At 42.5% G+C, this 20,477-nt stretch overlaps 1 protein-coding gene across 1 annotated transcript in view; it reads right to left on the bottom strand.

Moving 5' to 3' along the window:
• The window catches only part of LOC138371059 (protein Star-like), a 47,176-nt gene extending 27,048 nt beyond the window's left edge, over positions 1 to 20,128 (bottom strand). Inside the window, exons 1-3 of the mRNA XM_069335711.1 lie at positions 20,059 to 20,128; positions 8,568 to 8,769; positions 1,597 to 1,750 (exon numbers count right to left, since the gene is read on the bottom strand). Of these exons, the coding sequence (XP_069191812.1) occupies positions 1,597 to 1,750; positions 8,568 to 8,769; positions 20,059 to 20,128 (426 nt within the window). The remainder of the gene's footprint in view (positions 1 to 1,596; positions 1,751 to 8,567; positions 8,770 to 20,058) is intronic.
• Between the last annotated feature and the right edge of the window lie 349 nt (positions 20,129 to 20,477).

Below are 20,477 nucleotides of genomic sequence, written 5' to 3'. Positions count from 1 at the left end.
AATCAGGTACTCAAACACCAATACACTGTGGTCGCTCATTCCTACTGGGTCCTCAAAACTGATTTCTCTTATGTCAGAGTCGTTCAGGGTGAAAACCAGGTCAAGTCTCGCTGGTTCGTCGTTTCCTCTCATCCTTGTGGGTTCACTGACATGCTGGGTTAAGAAGTTTCTAGTCGCCACCTCCAGTAGTTTGGCTCTCCACGTATCCTCGCCTCCATGCGGTTCCTTGTTCTCCCAATCAATCTTGCCGTGATTGAAATCCCCCATGATGAGCAGGTGGGATCTATTTCTACAGGCAGAAGAGGCTGCCCTCTCAATTATAGTGTTAACTGCCATGTTGTTGCTTTCGTACTCTTGACTGGGTCTTCTGTCATTTGGTGGAGGATTATATATTACTGCTACTACTATCCTTGGTCCTCCCATTGTCATGGTGCCTGCTATGTAGTCTCTGAAACCCTCACAGCCCGGGATAGCCATCTCCTTAAAACTCCATTCCTTTCTCATGAGTAGGGCCCCACACACACACACACACACACATGTGTGTGTGTGTGTGTGTGTGTGTACTCACCTAGTTGTGTTTGCGGGGGTTGAGCTCTGGCTCTTTGGTCCCGCCTCAACGTCCCGCCTCCCGTGTGTGTGTGTGTGTGTGTGCTTTGATTATTTATTAGCAGGTTATTCACATGTTTAATTCATATAAACATAATGATATATATTTGCTGCTCATAAATTATCTTTTTCCATGTTGGGGGCCTGACAGCTAAGTGGACAGTGCTTCGGATTCGTAGTCCTGAGGTTCCGGGTTCGATCCCCGGTGGAGGTGGAAACAAATGGGAAGAGTTGATTTCACCCTGATGGCCCTGTTCACCTAGCAGTAAACATGTACCTGGGCGTTAGACAGCTGCTACGGACTGCTTCCTGGGGGTGTGTAACAAAAAATAGACCTTGTCGAGAACCGGGCCGCTATGACGCTTAGCCCCGAAATCATCTCGGGATAACCTCAAGATGTGAATTATTTGACATTATTCTATTACTATTATTAAACAATACCCTTCACACTTAGTTGCTAAGTCTACTAACTGGACTCTATCCAGCACCAACATGCAGTACAGTAGCGTACACAAACAACACAACAATGACCAAATATCCCCAGTTTGCTAACTGTAGGTAGTAACTAAGAGATTGTAACCTATCCACCGCTGCCCACTGGATGGGGGGGGGCGGTGTGCAGGACAAACATATCAATTGTGACACTAGCTCTCCACATATGTCAGTTGCTTAATTTAGAAACTGTACTTGTGGTCGGTCTCTAACAGTCAACCCATTGTTGATGTGACGATGTGCATGGAATTTTGTAACTAGCTCATCAAGACTGTAACTTGCTGAGCTAAATGAATTGTGAGAATTTAAATATGTGAGCCCATTATGTGCCTTTGTAACCTTTCCACGTCCATAAACAGGATGCTTATGGGGTGCATATAAGTAAATTATGGATTAGTTTTCGCAATTTAATTGTATATACAATATTTTTATGAAGAATAATTATAATTATTTTTATTTTATAGTAAATACGAAAAAATGTGACAAAGTTGGTCTTACCTTCATCTCAGATCCTTCAATGTCCAAGGAGAAAAAATCAATTTGCGTCACGTTGAGCGCCAGCAAGATGGAGTAGAAAGGGAGAGCCTTGGTTTTATAGGTAAGGCTGCTGTTCTTACTGATTTGACCTAGAACACCTTTTACTCCAGTGGATCTATGAACATAGAAAATAGGGAAATATCAGCATCGAAAATATCGTTTTCCATGTCGAGTAGATATATGCACATATGAATAAATTTTGCATTTCAGCAGTTCTGCGGCAAGCTGTAGTAAGGCACATCATTATCCGGGCTGTAGGCAGAAGTGGACGCTTGCACATACATTTTTAAAAGTTATATATATATATATATATATATATATATATATATATATATATATATATATATATATATATATATATATATATATATATATATATATATATATATATATATATATATATATGTCGTACCTTGTAGCCAGAACGCACTTCGCAGCCTACTATGCAAGGCCCGATTTGCCTAATAAGCCAAGTTTTCAAGAATTAATTGTTTTTCGACTACCTAACCTACCTAACATAACCTAACCTAACTTTTTCGGCTACCTAACCTAACCTAACCTATAAAAATACGTTAGGTTAGGTTAGGTAGGGTTGGTTAGGTTCGGTCATATATCTACGTTAATTTTAACGCCAATAAAAAAAAAATTGACCTCATACATAATGAAATGGGCAGCTTTAATTATTTATTTATTTATTTATTTATTTATTTATTTATTTATTTATTTATTTATTTATTTATATACAAGAAGGTACATTGGGTTTGTGAGAATACATTGGATAGTACAGTATTTACATTCTTGTAAAGCCACTAGTACGCGCAGCGTTTCGGGCAGGTCCTTAATCTAGCAGATAATTTTAAGTAGGTAATTTCAATCAGAATTGATAAATGATAAAGATACATTACAAGAGAAAATGAGATGAGAGAGATAAGTAGGTATATTAAAGCATATTGTTATATTAAAGCTCTGATTGATTACATTGACAGCTTGATTAGTAATTTAAACAAGGTTAATAGACACCATACAGCAGATTGACAGCACATATAAGACAGCAATGATCACAATGGTAAAGATGTTCAAATTGGGAACATAAAGGTTGGGAGATTGGGTAGCAATTGATACAGTGCAATTTTAAGGCAAAAAGTGAAAAACTATGAAGATGAAATTAGGTACTTTTTAGTATTGATTTTGAATGATGTAAAAGTTGGACAGCTTTTCAATTCAGTAGGGAGTGAGTTCCATAAACTGGGTCCCTTTATTTGCATAGAGTGTTTACACAGATTAAGTTTAACTCTGGGGATATCAAAGAGATATTTATTTCTGGTGTGGTGATAATGGGTCCTATTACATCTGTCCAAGAAGAGTTTCAGACAAGGATTTGCATTTAAGAACAGGGTTTTGTAAATGTAGTTGACACAAGAGAATTTGTGGAGTGAGATTATGTTCAGCATGTTTAGGGAGTTAAACAAGGGGGTTGTGTGTTGTCTGAAAGCAGAATTTGATATTATTCTGATAGCAGATTTTTGCTGGGTGATGATGGACTTGAGGTGGTTTGCAGTGGTTGAACCCTATGCACAGATACCATAGTTGAGATAGGGATAGATTAGTGCATAATATAGAGAGGTGAGAGCAGAGTTAGGAACATAATATCTGATTTTGGAGAGTATACCAACTGTTTTAGAGACTTTCTTAGTTATGTGTTGTATGTGGGTACTGAAGTTGAGTCTCTTGTCTAGGAATATGCCAAGAAACTTTCCATCATTTTTATTGCTAATGTTTACATTGTCAAACTGAAGTTGAATTGCATTTGTAGATTTGCTTCCGAATAGGATGTAGTAGGTCTTTTCTATGTTAAGTGTTAGTTTGTTGGTTGACATCCATAAGGGGACTTTTTTTAGTTCATTATTAACAACACCATTTAGAGTATGTGGGTTGGGGTTGGAGTAGATGAGGGTAGTATCATCAGCAAACAAAATAGGTTTCAGAATGTTAGAGACATTAGGCAGATCATTAATGTATATAAGAAAAAGAAGAGGTCCCAAGATGCTGCCCTGTGGCACTCCAACAGTTATTGGTAGAATGGGAGAGATTATATTATTGATTGCTACACATTGGTGTCTATCACTAAGATAGGATTGGATATAGTCCAGTGCATGGCCTCGGATTCCATAATGATGGAATTTACTTAATAGGTAATCGTGATTAACAGTATCAAAGGCCTTTCTCAGGTCAATGAAGAGTCCAATTGGAAACTCATTTTTGTCAAGAGCTGAGTAAATTATATCAAGGAGACTAATAATTGCATCGTTGGTACTCTTTTGAGAGCGGAAGCCAAACTGACAGGGGCTAAGAATGTCGAATTTTACGAGATAGGAGTAGAGCTGTTTATAGATAATTTTTTCAAATATTTTTGATTGTATGGGTAGGTTCGATATTGGTCTATAGTTGTTTATGTCTGACGGATTACCTCCTTTATGAACTGGCGTTACTCTAGCTTTTTTAAGTATATCGGGGAAGGTATTTATCATTTCATAAGAAAAAAATTAGAGAAATTATATTAATTCAGGAAAACTTGGCTTATTAGGCAAATCGGGCCTTGCATAGTAGGCCGAGAAGTGCGTTCTGGCTACTAGGTACGACATATATATATATATATATATATATATATATATATATATATATATATATATATATATATATATGTCGTACCTAGTAGCCAGAACGCACTTCTCAGCATACTATGCAAGGTTCGATTTGTCTAATAAGCCAAGTTTTCATGAATTAATTATTTTTCGACTACCTAACCTAACCTAACCTAACTTTTTCGGCTACCTAACCCAACCTAACCGATAGAGATAGGTTAGGTTAGGTTAGGTAGGGTTGGTTAGGTTCGATCATATATCTACGTTAATTTTAACTCCAATAAAATAAAATTGACCTCATACATAAGGAAATGGGTAGCTTTATCAGTTCATAAGAAAAAAATTTGAGAAAATATATTATTTCAGGAAAACTTGGCTTATTAGGCAAATCGGTCCATGCATAGTAGGCTGAGAAGTGCGTTCTGGCTACTAGGTACGACATATATATATATATATATATATATATATATATATATATATATATATATATATATATGCAACAATGATCACAAAAACACTGATCCAAGTATGCAGAATAACCACATATGAAAAATAGAAAATGCTTAACGCGTTTTCGGCTAATTCGCCTTCATCAGAGCAAAGTAGAATGAGGATAAGATTGCTGATCAGACCTTTATATCCGCCTGGGCAGATCACCTGACCACCAAAAATAAGTGGAGGAAAGGAATTATAAGAAAGAAGGTAATTGCAGAAGGCCTATTGGCCCATACAAGGCAGCTCCTATTAATATCTCCAAGTGCCATACGTGTTTAAATGATTGCTATATTGTTTTGACGTGCTATATTGAGGCTTAAATAGGGATCCAACTTGTACATACCGGGGCTCACATTAAGGCTGTTGTTACAATGTTTGATCAGAGCAGACTCGATCACGTTTCGTTCAACAAAATCCTTACTTTTAACAATACATTTTGCCCCTGTGAAGTCGATAGAATGATTACATAAACTGGAATGTAAATACAATGCACTGGATTGCTGGGCTGTACGAATAGCGTATGAATGCTGTTTTAAACGTGAGGAAAGAGTTTTACCTGTCTGGCCGATGTAAACACATGCACACTCATTACAAGGGATGGAATACACACAACCTGCTACAGACGAGGGCGAGTTCTTAATTAACATGGACTTAACTGTATTATCATTTTTGAACACTAGATTAATATTAAGGTTCTTCAGGGCTGGGGCAAGATTTACTAGACCCTCAGAATATGGTAATACCAACGAATTTTTCAGTTCTGGTTTCGACTTAGTAGTCTGTTTGTAGAAAGTCCTTTTTGCTTGACCAAACGCAAGATCCAAGATCGATTTTGGGTATTTTAACTTCTTCCCAATTTCAAATATATATACGATGAAGAAATAGCAAATATATTTGAAATTGGGAAGAAGTTAAAATACCCAAAATCGATCTTGGATCTAGCTTCTATATTGGAGCGGAGTCTTGAGGTGGGTAGAATATAGTTGTGCAATAATTGACTGTTGATTGCTGGTGTTGACTTCTTGATGTGTAGTGCCTCGCAAACGTCGAGCCGCCTGCTATCGCTGTATCTATCGATGATTTCTGTGTTGTTTACTAGGATTTCTCTGGCGATGGTTTGGTTATGGGAAGAGATTATATGTTCCTTAATGGAGCCCTGTTGTTTATGCATCGTTAAACGCCTAGAAAGAGATGTTGTTGTCTTGCCTATATACTGGGTTTTTTGGAGCTTACAGTCCCCAAGTGGGCATTTGAAGGCATAGACGACGTTAGTCTCTTTTAAAGCGTTCTGTTTCGTGTCTGGAGAGTTTCTCATGAGTAGGCTGGCCGTTTTTCTGGTTTTATAGTAAATCGTCAGTTGTATCCTCTGATTTTTGTCTGTAGGGATAACGTTTCTATTAACAATATCTTTCAGGACCCTTTCCTCTGTTTTATGAGCTGTGGAAAAGAAGTTCCTGTAAAATAGTCTAATAGGGGGTATAGGTGTTGTGTTAGTTGTCTCTTCGGAGGTTGCATGGCTTTTCACTTTCCTTCTTATGATGTCTTCGATGAAACCATTGGAGAAGCCGTTATTGACTAGAACCTGCCTTACCCTACAGAGTTCTTCGTCGACTTGCTTCCATTCTGAGCTGTGGCTTCATTTAACGCATACGTCGACCGTGCTCTCAGCCACAGCTCAGAATGGAAGCAAGTCGACGAAGAACTCTGTAGGGTAAGGCAGGTTCTAGTCAATAACGGCTTCTCCAATGGTTTCATCGAAGACATCATAAGAAGGAAAGTGAAAAGCCATGCAACCTCCGAAGAGACAACTAACACAACACCTATACCCCCTATTAGACTATTTTACAGGAACTTCTTTTCCACAGCTCATAAAACAGAGGAAAGGGTCCTGAAAGATATTGTTAATAGAAACGTTATCCCTACAGACAAAAATCAGAGGATACAACTGACGATTTACTATAAAACCAGAAAAACGGCCAGCCTACTCATGAGAAACTCTCCAGACACGAAACAGAACGCTTTAAAAGAGACTAACGTCGTCTATGCCTTCAAATGCCCACTTGGGGACTGTAAGCTCCAAAAAACCCAGTATATAGGCAAGACAACAACATCTCTTTCTAGGCGTTTAACGATGCATAAACAACAGGGCTCCATTAAGGAACATATAATCTCTTCCCATAACCAAACCATCGCCAGAGAAATCCTAGTAAACAACACAGAAATCATCGATAGATACAGCGATAGCAGGCGGCTCGACGTTTGCGAGGCACTACACATCAAGAAGTCAACACCAGCAATCAACAGCCAATTATTGCACAACTATATTCTACCCACCTCAAGACTCCGCTCCAATATAGAAGCATCAAGAAATATGGACCAATAGGCTTTCTACAAACACTTCTATTCAATATCCATTGTTTCGTGTTCTGTCTTGTGTTGATACTTTTAATACCCTATTAATATCCTCTAATGCCACATCATCCTTCCCACCTTACTCAAATGTAATGCCACATCACCCTTCCCACCTCACTCAAATGTAGATATAAAATCAGGGAAACGCAAGTTCTAATCAGTTGTGTATTTGTGAAGTCTTTGAAAATGTAATAAGTTTTACGAAACGCGCCCGTGTCGCGTCAGACTAGAAATAAAAATGAATTTTGGAGAAGTGATTTTTGATTTACCTCCAGCAGTGAAGAATAATGTACGAAAGATTGAGAAAATTCGTGTTAGAATTATTAATCTTACTTTTTCGGTCATATTTAATAAAATATATATATATATATATATATATATATATATATATATATATATATATATATATATATATATATATATATATATATATATATATATATATATATATATATATATATATATATATCACTTAAGAACTCTGTGACACAACCAGAGTTCAGTAGCGATTGAATAAGCAGTGGCTGGTGGAGTGGTTATGGTGCCGTCTACACCAGGGGGAGAGCCCTGGTAATGCAACTTCTAACCCTGGTCAGGTCTTATAGTTCTTATGTTATTATGTGACTGTTGATGGCTGGTTGATGACTGCAGTGTGACTCATATTGGAAAATTGTATCACCTTCTACTTGATGAACACAACAAAGCTAATGAAATAAAATGAAGAAAGTTATTATGGAATGATAGCGATAAACTCTGTACAGCAAATTGATGTAAATATTTATTGTAAAATGTTAAAAAATAATTCAGACATCATTGTGAAATATTTAAAATAATGATAAGAGAAAATCCTTCACACTTTACAGTTTGCTGGTGTATATTATTCCGGAATATTGCACATATTTCATTAAAATATTTATTGCAGAGTGACCAAGTTAATAATTAAATCCCGAAATAGAATGTGATTTTATTTGATTTTGAAAGACAAAGTATATGTAGGATTTAAAAAAAAATATTCAAATTTTCAAAGAGAGTGACAGTCATGAAAAATAATTTGCTAATAAAATCCCCAAGTAAATAATAATTCGTACCAATAGTTTAATTTTTAATTATTGTAAAAAAGTAGAGAAGCAACGTTTCCCTTTCTCTAACAGAGTAGAAAAAATACTATTTCTGTTAACACACAGCTAAGTGTAATTCTGTGTATTTATTCACAAATCTATTACACAAAAACTTCTGGAATCCCTGCCTTAAATTAGTAAATATTTCAAATTTACCATTAACAAAAAGCCAGAGAGAAATCGTATAGGAGTTTGCTGATAGACTTCTTTGATATTTTTATATAATAAGACAATTAATTAATTAGAACACATTTAAGCTACTCACACAAAGTGAATTTCGGCGGAAACGTTGCCAATAGCCAGGGCCGTGTTTACAGTGTAAGCCTTCCTGTGTTTCTGTAGAAGTTCCTGGTAGGTCTGCGGGAAAGCCTCTATGAGAAGCCCCGTCCAGTTGCGGTTTCTCTCGAAAAACAAAGTGTTGCTAAGGAACTCTCCGTCCACGGCGCCAACCTCCACGAAGAATCCACCTGTCTGTACAACAACAGTATTAGTTACGGGCTCCTAACAGCTGAGTGAACAGCGCTTCAGATTCGTAGTCCTGAGGTTCAGGGTTCGATTCGGTGGAGGCGGAGACAAATGGGCAAAATGTTTCTTTCACCCTGATGCCCCTGTTACCTAGCAGTAAATAGGTACCTGGGAGTTAGACAGCTGCTACAGGCTGCTTCCTGGGGGGTGTGTAACAAAAAGGAGGCCTGGCCGAGGACCGGGCCGCGGGGATGCTAAGCCCCGAAATCATCTCAAGGACGACAGCACAAAATCCAACATTTTCAGATTTAAGAGCTCAGGTTACAGGTACTAATACAGTATGATGCTGAACATTGTCATAAATTATAGTTACATGTATAGGGAGATACTAAACACTGTCAATGTTTTAGTTATAATGGAAGTGGTATGTTAAGTACTGTCATAACATTAGTTACCTGTACAGTATGATGCCAAACACTGCAATAATAATTGTTACAGTTATAAAGGGATACCAAACACAATCAGATGGGTCACACCTTCCCCCATTTAAACCACCAAGGCTACAAAAGATACCCCAGTTACATTAATAGAGGACCCACTTATGACGCGTCTTATGTATATAGAGTAGGATAAAAAAAAATAAAAGTGTCGGGGACGACCTCTTCCTTGTCCGGTCTGCGTGCCTGAAATCTCTGCCGTCCAGGAACAAGGGCTTCTGCTCAGCACTCCACACAAATACCTCACAAACAAGTAAGGTCGTCTCTTTGGGTCTCTCTTAAGGAGACTTTGGGGAGTCTCCTTAAGCTGCCAAATGCCTGTGGTGCTAGGCTACATTCTCCTGCTCAAATCTTACCAGTTAAATGAATACCCTGGCCTTATCTTACGTAGTTATGGTCACTGTAGGAATGGACGTCACTCAGGACATGGAGACACAACCAGGCGTCTCTCCGCACTCGACAGTGTCAAGTATCTCACTCTCAAAAGGTTGTTTCACATCATTGTAAGAAATTGTTTTCCACAGTTGGTGTGTATGTGTTATGTTATTTGTTCAACTCTGGTTGCTAGGCAAGTAATCAGATAGAACATGGAGAACGGAAACATGCTAGCATAAAAAATATGAAATTTAATGATAAAATAAACTCTGTACACTCGGGAATTACAACCATCCCCCCCCCCTCCAAAAAGTTGCAACTAATTCTTTAATCCAGGTCATGTCCCGCAACAACTGAGTTCCACTCTTCCATTCTCACACTAATTCCGGGTGTTATACTACTCCACACACTTGGGGCTAAACACTTAAGCCTACCCTACAGGCGACCAGACATCAGAGTCAATAATTCTCGCTTTTGTAGTCTCCGTGGTGTAGTGGTAAGACACTCACCTGGCGTTCCGCGAACGCTTTGTCGTGGGTTCGTATCCTGGCCGGGGAGGATTTCCTGGCGCAAATCCTTAACTGTAGCCTCTGTTTAACTTAACAGTTAAATATGTACTTGGTTGTAAAAACGATTCTTCATGGGGTTGGTATTCCTAGGACTTGCCCGAAACGCTAAGCGTACTAGTGGCGGTACAAGAATGTAACAACTATGTATACATCTAAACAAAAAATAGTGTACAGTGGCCCTTCACACAGGCTCACTAGCTTCAGCTACCACACCACATTGCTCACTCTCCCTAAATAATTGGCTGCAATACGCTCAGACGTTCCACGGCCTCACTTCTTATTGATTCTGGCCACAGAGAAGTAGGCGTTCCACAATCTTTACTCCAGTGCTGTCTCTTATAGACTGTAGAACCACTCAGGCAACAAAACTTCACTTGGTCTTCACTGCTGATTTTACTGTTGTCACTGCTGGTAACATTAGCATCAGAAACCTCACACAGATACAGAAGGCTGCTAAGAAAACCGCCCCCCCCCTTACAATTAATCTTTCTGCCCAGCCGTTACGTTTGAATTGTTGGCCCTGGACGAGTAATAAACTTTTGACTTTTACTCCTCTTCCGACTAGTTACGTGTGCTTACCAATCTCTTCCACAGAGATTTACTAGGTGGCTCCGTTCGTACACCGTCGTCTCTCAACCTGTAGACTCTAGACACGCAAAATTACCAGAACTTTTAGTGCTGATATATGTTATGGCCTCCCAGTCCGAATTCCTTTGATATATTGCTATCTCGCTGGGCTGCAGTGCATCATTCCGGTGCCAATGTGACTCGAGTCTCTCCCGATTGGTTAATACCTGTTGCAACCAACCAATTATCTGCCCTTATCACATCCGGGATATTTGGAGCCCTCGCATGACTTCGTTAGTGCCAAACTCGCTCCCTTGTAATGACATTTCCCCAACCATCATAATGGATATTGGTGACTGGGCTTTCCACCCAAATTCGTTTGTTTAACCTTTATCAAAAAAAGGTATTCTGCCACATTGCAAATTTAACTAAACAATCCTTGAGCAATCTTACATATATAGAAGTGGGTTAGAAGACTCCTGACAGGCAGAAGAGGTTTGCTCCGGAGACGGGAACCATAACACAGAATACTAGTTAAGGAGTGATGCTAAACACTGTCATACCATAAGTTATAGGTACAGTATAGCGCAAGGCACTGCTATAGCATTAATTATAGGTACGGTATGAGGCAAAGCACCGCTATAGCATTAGTTATAGGTACGGTATGATGCAAAGCACTGCTATAGCATTAGTTATAGGTACAGTATAGCACAAAGCATTCCTATAGCATTAGTTACAGGTACGGTATGGGGCAAATTACTGTCACACAGGTATAGTGTGATGATCAACACTCAGGGACTCGCTGCCGGCGCCATTGCTAGTTGGCCGCACATGGAACAAACAACGTTGTTGATTAACTGATGTCCAGCTGACTGATATTCTGCACAACTCAGTTCGCAGGCGACCCAAACTGTCGTACCGCACACGTCGCTCATGACAGTTTTTTTGTGAGGATCGTATCACTGACCTGGTCATTGAGAGTTCTACCCTGATGGGCGAGGAGATACCCTGAGGGTTGTTACCAATCGTACGTCACGAGTCTAGCCCTAGCTTCGGTAGGGGAAGGACGTGGTGAATCGGCGCTCCGGCTGTTGGTGGTGTTTACCAATTTGGCCGGTTGAGAGCAGGTGTGTCTCTGCCTGCCTGTGCTGACGTGGAGTTAACGATGGGGGTCCCCCTCCCCCCTGTACTGCGGGGTCAGTCTGTGGGCCTCGAATTTTCCGGCCGGGCTGGGTACCGAGAGATAGCGCTGGTGTGTGAATTGCTTCATGTCCCTGTGATAAACATTTATGGGGTCGAGCTGGTGACAGCTCGTCGAGCGATATTAAAGTTTACCGAGGAATTGGCATATCGCGACTTTCTCCGTCGTTACGAGGGGCGGATATTGCCCCTGCCGGATGGTGCGGGCACTGTGTCACTATCTGATCGGAGTGGTGCCCTCACGTATGTCAGTGTGCATGGGGCTCCCTTGGAGTTTCCAGAGAGTCTGCTACGGCGGTACTTCGGCCGGTATGGCGCAGTGGTTAGTGTGCGGGTGAACGTGGTGTCTTCCAGTCAACTTAAGGGTGTGAGGACCAACATTCGCACCCTGGGCATGAGGCTCCGGGAAGATATTCCGTCCTCTGTGTGGCTTATGGGCTACAACGTTCGGGTGTTTTAGCCCGCCAGCCGCGGACGTGTTATCGTTGTGGCCTCTTGGGCCATCAGGCTGCTGACTGTTCTGCGCCTGTCATTGCACCCGTGAACCTCTTCAGTGAGGAGGATTTTCCACCGCTTCCTGTGGAGGAGGATTCAGTGGATGTGGACGTCTCTTCAGCCGCGGATGTGCCCCGTGTATCGCCTGTTGTGCCGCCTGGTGCGCCCGCAGTTGTTGTCGCCTCTCCTCAAGAGGTTGTGGCGTCGCAGGGTGATCGTCCGGCTCCGACTAGTGTCCCTGGGGTTCTTCAGACTGCCTGCTGCTCGATTCCCCCATCTTCCAGTTCGTCCTCTGCTGCGTCTGACCCTGTCCCTGCACCCTTGCCAGCTGTTCCGGCTTTGCTGGGTGATGGGGTGGATCCGGCGCTTCCTCCTGTGCCTGGTCTGGTGCCCCATGTGGTTGAGGATGCTGCCGTTCTGCGGCGTGCGTCGGTTCGCCCTGCTTGTGTTGCGCGTGTCTCTGAGTCGGCCTCCGGGTCTGATGATGTGCGGCCAGAGCCTAAGCGTTCCCGGCTTTCGTCTTCAGCTTGGGCTGACGTTGGCGATTTCGACGCTTGTGGATCTGCCGGCGACGGAGGGGTGGCTCCGGTTGCGATGCAGCAGACTATGGTGGTGGTGGAGGTGCATTTGCCTGAGGGTGCCAGTGACGGTGTTTCGGCCTTCACTTCAGATTTGGTGTCTGCGGTTCCTGCTTCGGGTGCGTCGCCTGCCTCGGATGGCTCCGGTTCTTCGTGGGGGTGGTTTCTCCTGCTGAGGTTCGCGGTGAGCGGGGTGGCCTGGTGATGGTGTTGAAAAAGACTGCTCGGTCTGGGGGTTCTGTAACCCCTTCCTCGGTCCCTGTTTCATCGACTGCGGTCTCGACGCCTCTTTCGTCTCCGGCCATCTCTTCAGTGTCTCCTGCGGTCTCGGTTGGGACGTTACCATCTCGTTGCTTGTCCCCTGCTCCTGTGCGTACGGCGACGCGGCCGTCCCGACAGCCCTCGTACGCTTCATCGGTGTCATCTGCTACCTCGAAGGACGTGGTTTGCGCTCCCCAGCCTCGTTATGCGACTTGCGTCGGTGACCTTCAGGAGTGGCCGTTTCCACCTGATCTGGAGGTTCCCGAGTTTATGTTGGGCCCACGGCGGCAGGGGGATCGCCCCCCCACCGACTTGGAGTATTTGATTTGGGAGGCCTATAAGCGACGGTATCCTTGGGATTCGTTCCCTGATAAATATCTTCCTGTCTCTGAGATAAGTATTCCTCGCTCATGATTCCTTTGTGTATTGTGGTGCATGGTTGTGGGGTGCGGGTTGGGTGTGTGTGTGTGTGGGGTGGGGCAGGTTTGTTTCCCGGTTCCTGCGTGCTCTGGTTTGTGGTTGTGGGTTTGTGTGGCTTGTGTGTGTGTCCGGTTCCTGTGCGGTCCGGGGATTGATTGGCGAGTGTCTGGTTGTGGATGTCGTGTGCTTATGTTGTGCTTTGTGGTTCTATGTTTTTTTATGTTGCTGCTTGTGCACTGTTTGTGTCGTGTTGAGTGCCCTTCAGGCTGTTGGCGTGACCCGGTCTGGGTTTATGCTTTTTGTCGAGTTTTGCCATTGTGCTTTTCTTTGTTTGTTGTATATTTGTTCCTTTCTAGTTGTTATATTTATTGTTATTATTATTATTGTTATTGTTATTATTGTTATTATTATTTTTATTGTTATTGTTATTATAATTATTTTCGTTTTGTGTTGGTGCCTCTCCGTGTGGGTTTGAGGTGCTGATAGCCTTGTTCTGAATATTTCATATTTTGGTGTGTTATTTCTGCATTGTATTCCACTGTGTTTTAACTTGCTTGTTGTGATTTGTTTGTAATTAGTATTGTTTTGTGGTCGGCCCTTCCGGTCGGCGTTTTTGTGTTTAGTACATTTGTTCCTTTATGTTTTTGCACGTTTGTGCTTTGTTATTTTGGTCTGTTCTATGTTATTGTTTACTTTTATTGTACGTATAAGCATGCTTGCCTGTAAAAATAAATATAAAAAAATCGTACGTCACGGCTCGAAACCCTGACAACAGCAAGACCTTAAATGTCTAGGGCAAACTACAAACTGCTGTTCTTTATAGCGGGTCACCAGTGTAACCACGTGATTGGCACAGGTAAAGAATTAAAAGTATTTCTCCCTTAGGACTGAAGAAATATACATATAAAGTTTTAATATATATTAACAATATATATGCTCAATATTATATAAATTACAGATGGACAAGATCAATTATAAAGCAAAATCAAAAGTACTGTCTCTCCTATAATATAATTATGGCAAAACACAAATGCTAACAGACTTATCTCCCAAAGATGTTATCCCTCCTGGTCCATGATAGCTACTGACTTAAAACGCGACAGGAGTCAAAATCATTGCTTCTGCCCTGCGAAAAATTGCCAAACTTACAGAGTATTAATTTAACTTACATGGAGCAATATATTGTGACAAGAGTAATCTTAAACTAACTAAGGTAATGCTCAGATACACATGCATAACAGAGGTAATGTAATTATTAATACATGCAGCAATTAAAATAAAACAATAGAGGGAAATGTTGGCACTCCCACCAGCAACTACCTCTCTCACGGACACTTGCCGCCTAATGTTCAAACAATTACAGAATCACATACTGTTACCCGCTTATGATCATTACAAACCACTTTTCCCATGGGATCAGCCGTGAGCTAACAAAGAAAAAACCAACCGTTCCCATGGTTGGTAAGTTGGGCCTATTCCAATATACAATGAAATATATAACACATAACTTGCATACAATTAAAGAATGTTTATATGTACATACATGTAATCATATTACGCAAAGCATATATAAGTAAAAATTAATTTATTTAATTACGTATCTTATAAAGATACGTAACACGGGTATCGTCACAAGGGGGGCACCATAGAAGGTGTACTGAGCCTTACAGAGAAAGGTAGACCAAACTGCTCAATTAGGTGCTAGGTCACAAGTTTCCGTGGTGTAGTAGCCTGGCGTTCCACGAGCACTTTGTCATGGGTTCGTATCCTGGCCAGGGAGGATTTACTGGGAGCAAATTCTTAACTGTAGCCTCTGTTTAACTCAAAAGTAAAATGAGTACTTGGTTTTAAAAACGATTCTTCGCGGCGGGGATCGTATTCCAGGGGACCTGCCCGAAACGCTACACGTACTAGTGGCTGTACAAGAATGTAACAACTCTTGTATATATCGCAAAAAAAGGTATCCTTGATTGCACTTGAAGGAATCATTTTACGACCTCCATTGGAGAGGAATGAATTTCTCCAGGCCTAGGAGTGCCTCAGGCATTAGGAAAGGCAGTGAATCGGTCCTCACTACATGGAGACGTCAAAGTGAAAGAAGCAATGGGGGCAGCTTTCAGACGAGGAGGGATAGTGGACCGAGGTGCAGCAGGCACCGAAGAAAACTGCTATCGAGGCTTCACCACTTGCTTCTACCAGCAAGACAGCAGACATAATGGTCCTAGAGAGGACAGCACCAGTCACACACCAGCCAGTGTCAGACAATACTTCTCTGTCCATAGCCCAGCCACAGGACAACATTATGAGACAGGAGAGGACACCAGACAGCGTCAGACTCTGCACATCTTTTAAAATTCAAGATAATGCAGACAGACCACAGCATATGGAGTAGTAACGGCAATAGAAAAGGAACAACCAGAGCTCAAACTTTCCATTACAGTCAACCTGAAAGGAGAAATAATAATGACACCACAAGACCAAGAGACTGAAAATTACTTAGAAAAAGTAGGAGTCCTGCAAGGGATACCTGGATGCTTGGAAAAGCTGGACCCTTCAGAAAGACGCACACGAGTCGTGCTTTTGGGATACCCAATTGACTTTCCCCTGGATCCAGTACTAGAACACAAGCAAATCCTGAATGCGGAACGATGCCGCACAAAAGGCTGTATAGCCAAGCACAAGGAAAACCAGGCCACAACAGCCAAATGTCCAAATTGTGGAGGCAAACATCATGCCTGGAGCACAACCTGCTCTGCAAAGAAAAAGTGCAGACATCTCAGACCAGGATAAACACACAGACCAGCACCACATACACCAACACCAACGTCTGGAACACTCGTGTACAGCCACAACACATACCCACCCTCAGAGAACAAAATTTCCCGAATCTATCAATTCCAAATCAGAAAATTCACAAAAATGATGCAGAAATACAACAAAAGCAAAAAAGCAAAAACTAATCACTTTTGGAAACAGCACAACAAATTTACAGTTTTACTGAGGTCCAGCTGAAAAATATCGTGAAGATCATGGCAGAGACCATTATCTGCGTCTACAGATGATGCAGAACGCCTCACATCAACAGACTAAAGAAATCACTTGTGTAATAATGGACAAGATCGTGCAGCAGACCACAGTTACACAAGAAATATTCAGTCTAAGACAAGATGGAGCACAAGAGGACAAACAACGCAACATGGACATACAGACTACCAACAACACTCGGATAGTCAAGACACCAGAACATCAACATTCACAAAAGCAACTGCAAGAAGCAGTGACCACCCAAGATCAACAGAGTCTTACAACACAAGAGACAGACAACAACAGCCAATGCAGTCTGATATGCAACAACACCAACAAAGACGCATTGAACAGCAGAGATGCACAGGTTCCAACAACACAAGATGCAGGCATGAACAATCAATGCAGCCCAATATGCAGCAACATCAACAACGAATACTGGATAGCAGAGATGTACAGATTCGGACAGCACAAGAAACCGCCCCGAGCAATCAATGCAGTCCGACATGCAGCAATACCAACAGCAAAGCGATGGACCACAGTTATGCACAGATTCCAACAATGCAAGGAATGACCATGAGCAATCAGTGCAGTCCAATTTGCAGCGAGACGACATGCGAGGTGGAGAATATTGACGTCGATTCCGAAGAGGAGTTCTACTAGAACAGGCAACACCAACCGAAACCGTCGTCTGGCCATTACGAATACTGCAGTGGAACATACAAGGTCTTGCAAATAAAAACCACATTCTTCAGGAGGCTGCAATCAGCACGAAAGCAGATATAATCGTGTTGAAAGAAACTCTTTTCCCAGCCACGAAATCCTTCAGATTAGCTGGATATCAGCACTATGTTATACCGTATGAGCAGGGGAGACAAAGAGGGCTAAAGACCCTAGTCAGGAACACCATACCCAGCAAGAAAATAGACCCAGTTTCATGCGGGGATGGAGTAGTAGTATTAGCAGTAACAGTGAATATGGCTAATATTGAGCTCCTCATATACAACGTTTACAAGCCCCCTAGACGTAAATAAGAAGCAGAGGTAGTGCTTGCCTTGGCCACGCAGGAAAATGTAATTATTGCTAGGAATTTTAATGATCATCATTAAGAGTTAGGTGCGACTGGGCTAGCCAATGCAGATGGGCGCCATTTAGCTGCAGCTCTGCGAGAAGTACCTGAAAGTACACTTCTTAACACTGGGGAACCCACTCACATTCAAGGAGGTTCCCTTGATCTTACATTAATCTCAACAGCCCTCAAGCATCATGCGATGTGGGAAGTAGACCCGGTGATCACCAGTGACCACTATGCTACTGTCACAACACTGAACATTGAACGACCTCCTACACCACCTGCACAACCTAAGTGGAATTTAAAAAAGGCCAATTGGAATATATACCAGGAGGAACTTGAAAAATGGTATGCAACACACACGCCACCTGAGGATTTAAACATACACTAGACGAATCTCCAGGAAGCCATTGCAGTTGCTGCAGACAAAGCTATTCCAATCCCAGGTAACACAAAACGAAAGTGTCATGTTCATAGCAACCACACCATCCGTTTGTATGCGCTGCGTTTCATACGCCAGAGAGTATGTAAACAACTGGGTGCGTGCAGGACGCCCACGGGAGACATCTCCCATCACGCAGGGTGCAGTCGCACCTCCACAGATCTCCAGTATCATCTATTGATACTGGTAATTGCTCAAAAGAGCCACCACTTACCGGCTATTCATGCCCGTGCTATGAATAGCCGGACGAGCGGACGTCTGGACACCTCCGCTAGATTAGGTTCTGTTTTCGCGTTTTGGATTTGATACTGCCGTTTGGCATCCCTATTCAACGGTCCACTTGTACGACGCCTGGCGCACATATGGCCTTGGGTCACGAGATTGTTTATATTTTTTTTTTTTTTTACGTGTTATGACTGGTTCTCCCGGTGGAGTGACGGTGTTCGGCGCCGGCTTGGCCGAGAGGCGCCTGGGGTTTGCCGGTCTTGGTGGGCTCCAGGTGTGCCCTCAGTCGTGGTGGGTGGCCGGCTGCTGCTCTGCCTTGGGCATAGGATGACTTTTGCGTTTTAGCTGGGGGCCGAGATTTTGGTTTCGCTGTGTGTTCTCGGTGTGGGGGCGGGGCTAGTGCTTGTCACTCTGAGGGACTCCTGGGGCTCCCCAATCATCTGCCTGTCTGCGTTTCTTTTCCTCAAGGCATATTAGTTTCCGGTGATTGCTGTCACTCGTTTCGCGATTAGGCTTGGCCTTTCACCTTTTTGGGCTTCGCGATTAATCCTTCCTGGGTACGTCACGGCGCATCCGATCCCACAATCGTCGTCGCCTTTAAACAACAATAACAACACGCTTGGATGCTGCTAGTCATGTAACATTATAAGTAAACGTCAGTAACCAATCAATGGCTTTATATCAACCCTGCCACCAAGACTTCCTCAGCAACACAACACATCACTGGCGACGAGGATGAACAGTGAACGTAGGTATTCACCCAGCTGTAAACACAAGAAACATGCTGTCTCGCCCCCGGAGGAGAAACCGTGCTGTCTGTGAGCACCATACCAATGCTGTGGGTTACCTATGCTGTGTGCAGACCAATGCTGTGTGCTAACCATGATGCATAGTACTGGTAAACTGTGTGCTAGGGAAGCAATGTGCTGACTGAAACTGTGCTGAGAAAGCTGCGTGATATCTACCGATGCTGTACTCACCTAGTTGTGCTTGCGGGGGTTGAGCTTTGGCTCTTTGGTCCCACCTCTCAACCGTCAATCTACTAGTGTACAGATCCCTGAGCTTCTCAAGATCTATCATACCTACATTTGAAACTGTGCATGGAGTCAGCCTCCACCACATCACTTCCTAGTGCATTCCATTTACTAACTAATCTGACACTGACTAAATTCTTTCTAATGACTTTCTTTCCTCGTAACTCATGCCTCTTAGTTATGGGACTAGTCTAGTGGCATACCTCTGATCTTTTTCCTGCTTCGTCTTGTGTTAAACAAGGTTCGGGCTCCATGCTGGGTCCGCATACTCCAGGATTGGCCTTACATACGTGGCATACAAGGTTCTGAAAGATTCCTTTCACAGGTTTCTGAAGGCTGTTCTGATGTTAGCCAGCCTCGCATACGCCGTCGATGTTATTCTTTTGATGTGGGCTACTGGAGACAGATTTGGTGTGATATCACCTCTTAGCTCTTTCTCTCTGTCCGTTTCGTGAAGGACTTCATTCCCCCATTCGGTATCCAGTGACTGGCCTCCTATTTCCTCCCTCTAGTTTCATTACCTTACACTTACTTGAGTTGAACTTTAGTAGCCATTTGTTTGACCATTTCTTCAGTTTGTCTATGTCATCTTGTAGCCTCATGGTATCTTCCTGTCTTAATTCTCCTCATAATTTTTACATCATCAGCATACATTGAGAGGAACGAGTCTAGTCCCTCTGGAAAATCGAATTCATATATCAGGAAGTATATAGGTCCAAAGGGGCGGGACTCCACTGGTGATGCCTCGCCACTCTAAGACCTCACTTCTCACAGTGACTCTGTTTTCTGTTGCTTAGGTACTCCCTTATCCAGTGGAGTACCTTCCCTTTCACTCCTGCCTGCGTCTTAAGTTTGTGCACCAGTCTCTTATATGGTACTGTGTCAAAGGCTGTCTGGCAATCCAAAAATATGCAGTCTGCCCATTCCTCTTTCTTGCCTGATTTTTGTTGC

Source organism: Procambarus clarkii, chromosome 34 (assembly GCF_040958095.1).
Source record: "Procambarus clarkii isolate CNS0578487 chromosome 34, FALCON_Pclarkii_2.0, whole genome shotgun sequence".
In the NCBI taxonomy this organism is placed as follows: domain Eukaryota; kingdom Metazoa; phylum Arthropoda; class Malacostraca; order Decapoda; family Cambaridae; genus Procambarus; species Procambarus clarkii.
Note: the sequence above shows the minus strand (reverse complement) of the source record. Positions and strands in the feature narration are given on the sequence as shown.